Here is a 13,520-nt window from a genome sequence, read left to right as displayed (position 1 = left end):
TGCCACTGTGATATATATATATATATATATATATTGAATTAAATGTGTTAAAAATATATTCATTTCTTTGGGACAAAGTCTGTATTATTGTGATTATCATTTTTTTTAAACAAGTTTCATATTAAGATTATATCTGCACATTGATGTTAATTTCTGACAATTTTGGCTCATTTAGAGAACAAATAGGACATAGAAGGAACTGTAGTCAACGAAAAAAAGTGACATTGATATTGACACACTGCTTATTCTACATTTAAGAAAATTAATTCTTTTCGATGATAACAGTTAATATTCAGTTTAATATTGAAATATATGAAATCAAAGCATTCTTGGTTTTGCAAAGCAAACCAAGAAAGAATTGTGAAGCAATTCTCCGGGGGTTGGCGAGCGTCAGCGAGCACGGGGCGGAGCCCTCTAGATGAAAAAAAAATAATAAAAATCAATATTAATAAATTTTTCTCAGTACACTGGAAGTTTTGTGTTCGGCTAACCACCCAACAGGAATATCTGCTTTTACATCCCAGAGCCTAAGGACAAGAAAACTGGGCTGAGCAAAGTAGGCTTTGGTCCTTTATGGGCTGCCATGCCAGTGAATTTAGTTTAGTTGATTTTCTTCAGTAATATGCCAACATAGAATTTTTTATAACAGATAAAGCAAAAGTCATACATACAAGCTATAATGTTTTTTTACAAAATAATAAGTAAGGCAAAATATATTACTAGATGTTCAGGACAAAAATCTTTTAGAAATCCAGAGTTTTCTTGAATATATCGAGCATCATAAACTCTATAGAAAGAAAAAAAAGAATCGTTAAAATTCATAATTTAAAAAAAAAAATTGTAAAGGAAATGAAGATTCAATCATTACTTGACAAACTGGCTCCTTCCTCCAACAACATATTCAAATGATTTTAGAGGATTGACAAATATAGAATATAGTGGCACTTTCTTCTCCTTAGCTTTACATAATACTAGCCTGAAAATAATCGGTTCTTAATAAAATTTCAAAAAGGATAATATAAAATTTCCACACAAAAATGAGACAATTCATAGCTCATCTTTAAATAGAAAAAACTTTCATTATTTCCACAAATCTCTTTTGTTACGCTAAACTAAGAAAAATGTAAAAAAAATTCATAAAAGTTTATTAAAATTATCTTGTTCTCATAATTGGAGAGATATATTTCTAAAACAAGTTTCCAAAACCTGAACAGACATTAGAAGAAGTATATTTAACATATTTATGATTTTAAAAAAAAATTCTAAATATAAGGAAAAAATTAAAATTCATTTTGTAGAAATTTATAATCTAAGCATCACATCACAGCCAAAGTAATTGGTTCAGTAAAAGCTAAAAAATGAGCATCATTTTAAAAAATGTGTTTTTGTGAAAAATAGAACATTAAATATATTAGTTTCTATCAAGTTAACATGATATAAAAATAAAATAAATATTTTTAGACACTAAGTAAAAAATGTTAGGAAAAAATCAAAAAGCTTATTAACTAAATAAGGTTTTAATATCAAGCCGAATCATATATTTAAACCATTTGACATGATATACATTTAGAACATATAAAAAACATTACACCTAATAGATATGTAAAAGGAAAATCAGCATGTGTATTAACAAAATAAGGCATTTGTATATAGTTAAATTAAATTTTTAAACCATTTAACTACATGATACATAAATAAAAAATATATTTTAAGACACTAAATGAAATTGAATCTCACTTTTAAACTATTTAACAGGATATACAGTTGAAATATATATTTTTAAGATATTAAAGAAAAAAAGTGTAAGAAAAAAATCAGCATGTGTAATAAATAAATAAAGATACAACATTATATATTTTTTTATAACTATAACAAATTTCAAAATATAATCATAGGTTCCAAGAAATTATGAGAATACCTGTCTGGTTTTTCTTTGCGTAAGTCTACTTGAAATACAGCAGCATCTTCTCCACAACTGTAAAATGTATTAGGCGAATCCATTTGCAGAGCAAGCTAAAATAACAAAAATTTCAACTTTTTATGTTCCTCTAATCTTTCTTCTAAAAAAGGAAACCACAACTATAGATCTGAACATCAGATTTAGAAATCTCTTTTCTTTTTAAAAATACCACCACTAAAAATATTTCCCATGAGGTGAAATCACTATAAATGGAGAAAAAATCATGGTTCATAGCATTTTTCTTACTCGGATACACTGGTTTATATAGAATATGTCAGGTCTGCTTAAAATTTACCACTAAAGTATGTTTCTATCAACTTATAAACTATGCTATTCAGATTCTTTAACAAATATTATTTGATTCAAAAAGCTAAATTAACATTATAATAAGAATCAAAACAAACCTACCATATAATAATAGAACTAAAGAAATAGATATCAATACAGCCGTTATCAATGACAAAGAAATAAAAGCTGATTCCTCCATTTCCGTTAAATTTTTCATGAAGCTTAATTTTTTCATTTCACACTGTTTGTTTACATACAAGATAATTTAGAGCCAAACATTTGTATTTTTTAACAATGAAAAAAAAATTAAGTTATTTTTCATATCTTTTTTTACTTTTTCAGCTACATTAATATAAAAAAAGTTTTAATTCTGTCAACATTTCTTTTTTTATAAAAATTATTCAAGTTTAAGATTCATTCAAATACTATATAGTTATCCTTAGACTGATTATTCATTAGATATCATATTCATCAAGTCAAATACTATGTAATGATCCTTAAACAGATTATTCATTAGAGATTTAATTACTAAAAATTTGCATTTTTAGCTACTAACAAGAGCGACTAGTAATCTTTTTTACTAAAGTGATATCAATGGTTTCTAGTCTTGTGGACCACCTAGAATTATTTTATCATGGTTTACTGTTTTAGTAGTTGGAGAAACAATCGTAATATTGAACGCTGCCTATAATCTTAATAATTATATCATTATAAACATAGTAATCACATGTCATTTATCAGAAAATATCACAAATTTAATTCATCCAATTGATCGCATACAGAACAAAAATATTATATATTAAAATATAAAATTATTTATTTTCAATATCTTCTCTATATAGCCAACTGTAAGTTTCACAGGAGTGACTGTGAGTTCAACTAAAAAATCCTGAAAATTTCTCCAATAAAATCATTTATTACGTATTGTAAAAAATTAACGTCTTTATAAATTTAAATTATTGATATTTTCTAACCATGAAATTCTAAATAAATTATATGCAGCATAATTTAAATTAATAATTATTTAAACAAGTTTACTTTTATCTCTAATCACATTTATTATTCTACTAGAAAAAATATTTACAAATGAAAGAGATGCCAAACATAAATTCGAGTTCTAATATTTCTAAATAAAACATAAATTTTTTTTAAATACATAAATGTGATCAATAATTTCTTGAAACTCTTGGACCTCGGATTTCAGGAAACTTCCGGATCGCGTTTCCCGGAAATCCGGATTTTTTCCGGAGCACAATCATCTCTGCTTTCATATCAGAATATAATAATCATTTTTAAAATTAATCAGCTAGGAAAGCTAATATACTAGGAAAGTTCAAAATGATGCACCACTTGCAATTTTATTTGCGCCTTTGAATTGGCCACTTTCTCCTTGAAATGTCTGAATCAATTACAACTTTTTTTTTAAAAAGGAAACTTATCAACTTCCAATACCTGGAAAGCAGGAGAAAAATTAAAACAACTTTACATGGCTGAATGAACATTGAAAAATACTATGTAAATGGGCATTAAACTGGATCTTTCTAAGCAAAAAGAAAAAAAGTAAAGAGCCCTTGCTACGGCCTATATGTAGGCTAAGTGACTATTTGAGATTGAGGCTCTATAAATTACAGTCCTTTATTGTAACCTTTACAAGTTATTTACACAGTATTATAACTAATTATTTTAATAACAAAATTGAATGAAATTTTAAGACCCTTTGATGAGCATAGGGACTGACTACTAATTTGCTTTAGCAGTTTACAACATGATCTATCAAATTGAGTAAAATTATCTAACAAAGTACTCCTTACCTTATGAGCTGCACCTTTATGCTGAGCAAGTTTTCTAGTCTTTTTGCACTCTCCAGAAGATGAAATTTCTCCAACACGTACTTGCCCATCCCGTCCACAGCTAACTATAAACCCATCTTGAGACAAAGGCATAAATTTTGCCTACAAAAATTTAAATTATTTGGTTTATAATGTTCATATTAGGTAAAATTTTAAAAACAGAAAACAAGACTACAAATTAGGGATGTAACAAATAGTGATTTGGCTGAATAGTCAAATATTCAGCCAAATAACATCTTTAAAAAAATCATTTATACATATTTTTTACATATAAGTAAGTTTAGTCATTAATTGAAAAATAATCAAAACTCAGCTTATAGGGTAAAAGGAGAAAAATTTTAATAAAAAAATTTAAGAAAATAAAGATAATTAGATGTTTAGAATGTTAAGTTTTAAATTTAAAAAAAAGAGAAATAGAAAAAATATTGTCTTAATTCATAAAACAAAACCTTAATACTAAAAATAATATTTTCCTCAAAAAACTATCCATAAAATGTTAAAAGAGATAATGTCTATCATAAACGCCTTTAAAAATGCAGTGCTATCATAAAAACGCCCATAAAAAAATTATAACACAAAAGGAAAACAGAAAAATAAAATATAGAAGAAAATTTTGAAGCTAAACATCTCAGTTTTCCAATTACAATATTTAAAAAAAAAAAAATTAAGTTTAAACTCTCATAAAAACCCTCTTGATTGCTGCATCATAATATAAACATCTATAGAAACAAAATTTGTGAAAAAGAAAAAGCTAGATAAAAACTAAAATGTTTCTTTAATTTTAAATTAAAGATTTAATGCCAAAAATATCAATTTAACATTTTTCCATTGCTGTATTTTTAGAAAAAAATGACCATAAAAGACTAACGTTCATGAGATAAGCTCTTTAAAAAATACTCTCTAATAAAAACGCTGATAAAAAGAATAGTTAATTAAAAAAAGCTAAAGAGGAACAGAAAAAAAATTCTAAATTCTGAAATGTTGAGAACTACAGTTTACTATGATACATACTAGTTACATGTCTTACAGTATCAGAAAAAAGTGACAAAAAAAAAGAATATTCTATTAGAAATGCTCCATTAAAATGTTGCGCTATAATGAAAAGAAAAACAAGCGAAAAAGAAACAAATTTCAAAACAATTCTCAATTTTTAAAGCACAAAAAGTTGAACAAATGATAAACTTAACTTGCTTGAATTACAATTTAAAAAAGAAAAAATCAGCATTACGAAACTGATAGATCAGTATAAAGTAATCTAGTTTCAATTCTTCAAATTTCACTGTTTCATTTATCTTTCAGAACATAAATTAACAAGTTTTAGAACTTAACAAATGTGTGTAAAAACAATTTCTAACAATGTATTGTAAAAAAATACTATTAAATTATTTTTTATTAAATCTATTCAAATTTCCCCCAAAAAAACTTTACTGAAAAATACGTTTCCAAGCAATACTTTGCTGAATATTTGGCCAATTTTTCGGCCAACTGAACATTCAAAAAAAAAAGCAAATACTAAATAGTGGCTGAATATTCGTTACATCCCTACTACAAATGATATACTGTTACAACATGCAACATTTTCCATCTTGTCTTTAGTTAAAAATCTATAAAGTTCATTTTACTAGAAATAAATTGAAAAAAATTAAGTAGTTAACAGAGGTTTTAAAATTTTTGAAGTTATAGTGTTATGCGTGTAAAAAAAATGATTTCTCATTACATTAGTTGGACGAAGTAGAAAACATTTGAACAGTGGTTCAAATGCTTTCACAGTTAAATTATAATAATTAAACAGTTAAATAATAAATTAATATAAACAGTTAAATTATAATACAAAAAATTCACTTCATGTGAAATTTAGTCCCTCCCCTCTATTAATAAATTTATTTAAAAATGATTGGTTGACATTTTTTTTAAAAACAGATAATATAGTACACATGAAATTACATTACTGAAATTAATTTTTAAATACTCAACCAGTAAAAATATTAACGCTTTATGTATTATGATCAGTAAATAATAAAATTAACGCTGATAAATGGTACTAAAAATACCCCTTCCCTCTGAATTTCACTTCCAAAAGGTGCATAAAAAAATTAACTTTGCCAAGTAAATATTATGTACTAATATATAATACTACTATCCCAGGCTTAAAGAATATTCGAAGTTTGATACCACTGTTTTGTATTTAGTAGTTAACTAAATTGTTATCTTAACAGTTATCGAATATTTACCTGAAAAACATTGCTTCTGTGACCACTATTATAATCAAAAAGTGGCTCTCCTATGGTCCAATCCCATACTACTATGTCTAAATCATCTGATCCAGAAGCAAGTTTGGTACCGGTTGAGTTAAAATTTAAGGCATTTACACATCCATCATGTCTTTTCATTTTATCCATTAACTCTAATCGTTCAACCATATGAAGGCTTCCATAACACTTATATCGGAAAAGATCTGGGGAATAATTTAGACGATGTCCATACTGTCGAGAAGTAAGAGCTAATGGAGCATTCCAGTTATATTTTGGTCTTGGAGTACTAGGAGTAGGATCATAGTCCTTATCACTTTGATCAGCTGGTTTAGCTTTCCCAACCTTTCCATAAGTATGATCACTATCACAGTTTGAGTCAGTTTTTTCACTAGAATTTTCACTATCACTATCTGAAGAACTTCTGTGAGAGAGTCTCATAGAAAGATTTTTATCATCCGAAGAACCGGAAGTATCATTTTTACTTTTCTTTTCTAGTGGAGATTGACTACTACAAGATGCTGTTGCTTCATTTACACTGGCTGAAACAGCTTCTAACTCCTCACCCTGTTGATGTACATTTGGAAAGTTACATGGCTCATTATTACCAGAGTCTGGACTATTCTGTCCCAATTTTTTTTCAATATCACTAAAATTTTCGATATCACTTTCGTCAGAGGTCTCATTTTCTTGTATAACATTGATGCCACTATCATCTTTCTTCATTCTTTTGCCTTTCATACTGCATTCTTGGTCACTAGAAGACCCTAAACAGTCATTTTCAGAAGATTCTACCTGAGGTGATCTTTTAGATTTTCCAGAACTTTTGGAACTTGAAGCCATGTTTTTAAAGTTGTTTTTTACTTTGGCATCTATACGACTATATTAATTTCATCTAAAATACATAATGATTATAATGAACTGACAGAAAATCATTTTAAGAAAAATATACTTCGTATTATTTAGATACTACAGAACAAGAATATAGAAAAAAGGAACTAAGTGGATGTAATTATCTTTATATTTTAGCTTTATTATTTTTTATAGAATTCTGCTTTAAAATGTATAATACAGTATGTCAGTAAAATCGCATCACTTAAATTACTAAATTTTAATTAAAAATGACTTAGCTAAAACCACTAAAAACAAAACAGAATAACACAAAATATAACTTATTAAAGTTGAAAAGTTTTCAAGTTCAAACTATTTAAAAAATTATATATCTAAAAGAGAATTTCACATTTCAAAATTTTGAAAATATATAACTTGGATTTTATTGAGAAAACAAATTTCATAACTAAAATTCTATTAATGTAGTATCAGATTAATATGACGATATTTGAAATTATATATATATATATATATATACATATATATATATATATTTATCAGAAAATTTCTTATAAGAAATAACATTTCACTCATAATCATAAACAGAACTTATGAAACATTATGATTATGCTAAAGGACAAAATTAGTGGTCTCGATGTTGTGACTAGATAAAATGAAGCGGCCACCAAAAAAATTACCATCATTTGCCACCTCTTCATTTTGTCATTTGACATTCCATCCTCACCATTCCTTAGTTCCAAGAAATGCAACCGTATAATATGCATAAAAACTTTTATCTTCAATAATTTCTGTTTATTTTTTAATTAAATAGTTAACAAATTGCATGGTAATTAATTTCCTATAAGCAATTTATAAATAGGCTAAATTTAAGCACAATAAAATTCAATCCTAACTCTTTTACAATCTTTTTAAAAGAAAGGATTTTATATTTTTATTATAGTCTAATAGTATAGTATAGTATAGTCTGACAGTATAGTATAGTATTCCTTGAAGACTTTTTCTGCTCTTTTTTTATTGATAGCTGCTGATTCTGCAATTTTTATCAACATCTTTCAGATGTGTAGAACTTTGTTTATTATTGAGGCCATAAGAGAGAATTAATTATTAATGAAATGAAACATCTTAAAGACTAAGCTGCCAGTTTATCTTCTTTTCTTTGCTGCAAGATGAAATGAGAATAAAAAGGCGTGTGCAGTATATCCTCTTTGTCCCAAATGACAATGAGGAGGGAAGGGAAAATGGCAAAAATAGTAAAAACCCCGAAAAGTAATATTTGAAAGAAAAAGCAATATTATCAAAAAGTAATATTTAAAAGTAATAATAAAGTAACAACAAAAAAACTGGCAATGATTGAAGGATAAGATTTATCTGAAATAGAAATTTAAAAAACAAATCAAAGATTTAAAAAAAAAAATTTTTGAAGGAATGAACAATAAAAAAATACAGAGATAAATGTAGCTGAGAGCAACAGTTACAGAAATTCTATCCACAATATTTTATGTTTAATTAAGAGGTTTAATAGTTAGTTATTATTTTTTTAGTCTGATACGGAAATTTAAAATTGATTATGAGAAAAAGTTTAAAATTGAACCTTTTATAATTTTTCCTTTTTTTTTATTATTATATTTTCTCAAAACATTATATGTTATAACAATAATATATGTAATATATTTTTTCAAAATAATATCTCAAGTTTTTTAAAGATAATAGGCAACACATAAAGATTGGAACTTCTTAATTATGTAACTTTTGAAAATCATTTGGTATTTACTATTTATGATAATCAATCAACAAAGAGCAACAGGTTCTGCTACAAAACAAGATAACCAGTTTATTTGATGTCAAGAGCAGACAAACAACATGATAGGATATTCAGGGATTGTCTCTGACAAAGTAATTTTTATCTCAGAATTTTCATCTTCTGCCTTGCTAATGTTTAGAAAAATGCACTCATATAAATTAATTATTCTAAAAAAATTAAACTACTCTGCTTAAGCAGATATAAAAAACCTATTAATCATAGTAACCTAATTTATATATTAGGTATAGGTACCTATTATCAGAATACCTACTTCTATAATAAAAGCAGTATCTATAACCATATTTAATTAAACATTAATAAATTGGGAACTTTTAATGTCTTCTAAAAAGCAGCACTAAAATAATTTTTAACTGCATACCTAATAACTGGATTAATCAGTCTGATTTCCAAATGTGTTGGTAAGAAACCTAAAACATGCTTCTCTATTTGTTAAAAATAGCCCTTTCATTATAGGTTCAAATTATTATTAGTAATTTATCAAATCTTATGATTAAAGAACCAAATTGCTTAATTTCAAAATAGAATTTTCAAGAAGTAAAAAATAGAAGAGAGTAAAATTTTATTTAAAATCAAACTTAAAAGCATATAAATATTTTTACATCTTTAGTGTATGCAAAATATATTGAGACACATTTTACTTTTTTCAGTTTACTTTATTAAAAATTATCAATTTTCAAATTAATAAAACACGATTTTTATAAACAAGAAATTTCAAAAATAGTCAGGTTGATCTGATGAGTATTTTCAATCAAAATATTCATTTCCTACTAAAAGAATAACTAGAAAGTGAAAAGGTTCATTATTTTGTCTATAAAACACCTCGATAACGAGCAATTCCACAGAGAAAATTAATAGATTCTTTAGATTGATGACAATAATATAGAATATATAGTTTAAATAATACTTTAAAAACTAATTTTTGCGCTTCCGAAATCCGAACGATCATAAAACTGACTTATGACTTATATAAAATAGATACATGGTATTTTAACTGTCAAGTTTTTCCCTACATGATGATTCAGTGAACAAACAGTAAGAGTTAATTATTAAATGAAATTAGTTAAAATAATACTACGACAACTGCAAATGATGAATATTAACAAAGATGTCGTCGTATTCCTCGGATAAAATATAGGTTAAGTAAACGTAATACTTCAGAAAAATAAATAAATAAATACGAAGAGAATTGATGACCATTTGTAAAGGTCAAACGATATCTACCTAAATACTAGCTTAATTTTGCTAATTACCTATAAAACATATGTTTAGTAATTAACAATTCTGCTTTATTGGATTGTATTTTATTGATGTTTATTAAGATAGATTCCTGCTGCCTATTTCTGTTCAAGAGTTAGCAACAAAAATATGTTCCAATTTAAAATTATTATAACACCGCAATTCGGGTTCGTAGGGCTCGAATACGCCATCTAGGGAGAAGACCGGTTCCATGCCTTTGGCCCTTCTCCCTTCCCTCTTCTCCTCTTTTCTGTTCGATATATTTCCTTTTCTCAATATTTTTCGTTTTTAATTAATAAAAATATTAAAAAATTCCATTATGCTTTAATTGAAAATTTCCATGCTGCTTTCTTTCAGAACTATATTCAATGTAGTTTTCAGCACCATATAGTTTCCCAACTTAAAAGATTTTAATCTATATGAAAATCAAGAAAGAAACTAATGTACTTCCTTCTTCCATGACTCTCAACACGCTAATGGTGATAGCATGCGAACTGTTGTCATAGGTAGAGAGAAGCCAGCTGTAGCGCATTTCGATTGCCAATTTAAGACTTGTCATTTCAAGGCGTAAAAATTGTCATATGAAAAAAAATAATTAGTATATAAACATTTCTTACCTTATCGACAATGTACTAACTTCAAAATTTAAACCTACATGATAATTTGTAAAATTAACTTAATCTTCCTGTTCGAACAATATACTAATACTAACGCAGGACGGTGCACGGCTTGCAACAAGAACAAACAGAAATAAATAAATAAAAAGAGGCCAAATAAGGGCAGCCAAAAAGCGAGTTTTTTTTTCTTTCTAAATCTAGAGACATATCACCTTTTTCAACAATACATTTATAAATAACTAAAACAACTCTTTCTTTTTTTATAAAAATAACCCTTTTTAAATTGCACTTAACATATGAAGAAATTCTTTATAATTCCAATGCGTTCATCATATCTACTTGAATTTTAGCCCTTTCAATTCAGCATGAAAAATTACATCGGAAAATTTGCTGTGAAGGCTCTTACGAAAATTTAAGGTATATTTGAGGTATCGAGGCTGTTTTGAGGTTGCCGAGAAAAACAACCATAAAAATTATACCTCGTAAAAGGTACCTTTAACGTAAACGTAATGTACGTAAAAGGTACCACGTACACCTCAATTGCAACGTTGTAATTGAGGTGTACGAGGTTGTTTTGTATGCACTTCAGCTAATTTTGAGGTAGTTTAAAATTCACTTCAACTAGGCTGATGTGGTGATTTTCAATGCGTACAGGTTGTTCTTCTGATACGTATAAAAAAGTATTTATGAGGTATTAAAAAAAATTGCCTTATTTTAACTAATGAGATTCAAATATTTATTGAGGTCAGTGATGGGCATCATTCACGAAAATTTTATTCATGACTAAATTTTTCAGAATAAATTTATTCTGAATGATTATTCGTATGAAAATTTAGTCATTATTCATCATTCATTATGCAAATATATAAAAATTTTTGAATAATGATTGATGAATAAACTCATTAGTCATGACTAATTTTTCTGAATAAAATTTTGAATAACCAGCGAAAAATGCAATCGATATGTCTCTGTCTATAACGAGATGCAAAACATGGTTTGCTCTTAAACGTCTTATTTTAGGAATTTAACCATAAAACTAAAACAAGTATGAATATTTATTTTTTTGTTATTTAACTTACTCCAACGCAACATACAACCTACTTTTTAGCGCATACAGCGCGCTAAAAAGTAGGTTTATAACAGTTTAGTTACTTAAGTTAATTTTAAAATTTTGTTCTAAAATCTATAAAACACAATTTCTCATAGTTTTTGAAAGCAAACGATAATCTTATTTTAAATAAAATTTTAACTTAAAAAAGTAAACGCTTTTATGCCATGTAACCATTTCTCAAAAGTATGCATTATGTTAGACGAAAGTAAATTTCCTCAAACATTATATAAATATACTTGAAAAGGATTAACGTTTTATTTGTAGTTCTCATAATCGTAGTCAATTAGAGTATTCCGTGCCCATTTTTGTTGACCAGTGAAATTATTCAGCTATTCTTGACTAATGAATAAAGGATACTGAATAAAGAATAATGAATGATTTATTCTTTATTCAAAATATTTCTGACTAATGAATAAATCTTTATTCATTATTCAGATTTTGAATAGTTATTCATCATTCTTTATTCTGAATGACAAATGCCCATCTCTGATTGAGGTGTATGAAGTAATTTTAATTATACCTAAGCTCATTTTGAGGTTGTTTTAAATTAACTTCTTATCAACCAGACTTATAAGGTGATTTTTAAGGTATACCAGGTTATATTTCTGACACTTTGTAACAAAAGAGGTATTTATGAGGTATAAAAAAATTTACCTTATTTCAACTAAGTAAAGAGAGTGAGGTATTTATTGAGGTGCATAAAGTCATTTTATTTATACCTAAGCTTATTTTGAGGTTGTTTTAAATTCATGAAGTCTGACAAAAAGTTTAAAAATAGACTAGGTTTATTGAGTTCAAAGATTTGTAAAAAAAGAAAGAAAGGAAATCTAATTATCAAACTTATATGTACAGTCCGCAAAAAAAAAAAGATATCACCCTGAATAACTTTCGTTCTAATGATCCGATTTTCACGAACTAAGTGTCAATCTTAATGGTTCCTGGGGGTGACCTCAAATATGCTAATTAATTAGTGCTAACTATTAATTAAGTTACGAAATCAGACACAAAAACGTACTTTCTCTGAATAAACATATATTTTTTTTTACATATTTGGAATCTAGACACTTGAATTAGGGTGGTAGACAAAATTTTAAAACAATTGGGTCGTAAATTGGGTTGCAATAAAGGTTTATATATTTGGCGATAGTCCAGAAAACCGCCAAAAAAAGTCGCCTGCGCCAATTTCTGACTGTAAAAAAATTGAAATAATGTTTTGTGATTGCTCTGAGAGGTTTAATTAATAGTTAATAGAAAACATCTCGAAGTTTCTAGGCAATAGACAATTTTTAAGTTCATTTATGTCCAAAAAGCAAAAAAAAAAGAAAAAAAAAATATTTTAATCTCCTTTGAAAAGAAAATTTGAATCGATTTATAAGTTATTTATGATAGTTTTTAGAATTTAAATACATGAACTTTTTATCTGATATTATTTAGATTACACTGTTTTTACTATATTTATTCGAGGATTTTATACTAAAATAAAATGAGCATAACTTATTATAGCTATATACAAAATTTTAGGGATAATCATTTTT

At 26.5% G+C, this 13,520-nt stretch overlaps 1 protein-coding gene across 1 annotated transcript in view; it reads right to left on the bottom strand.

Annotated features, from left to right (window-relative positions):
• The window catches only part of LOC107436873 (DDB1- and CUL4-associated factor 8), a gene marked incomplete in the record, with an annotated part of 26,253 nt that extends 16,100 nt beyond the window's left edge, over positions 1-10,153 (bottom strand). The window contains 5 exon segments of the mRNA XM_071184649.1: positions 946-976; positions 1,919-2,013; positions 4,060-4,200; positions 6,330-7,242; positions 9,380-10,153. Coding sequence (XP_071040750.1) covers positions 946-976; positions 1,919-2,013; positions 4,060-4,200; positions 6,330-7,190 — 1,128 coding nt within the window.
• Between the last annotated feature and the right edge of the window lie 3,367 nt (positions 10,154-13,520).

This window comes from Parasteatoda tepidariorum, chromosome 8, assembly GCF_043381705.1.
Source record: "Parasteatoda tepidariorum isolate YZ-2023 chromosome 8, CAS_Ptep_4.0, whole genome shotgun sequence".
NCBI classification, from domain to species: domain Eukaryota; kingdom Metazoa; phylum Arthropoda; class Arachnida; order Araneae; family Theridiidae; genus Parasteatoda; species Parasteatoda tepidariorum.
This window is presented reverse-complemented; position numbering and strand designations above follow the sequence as displayed.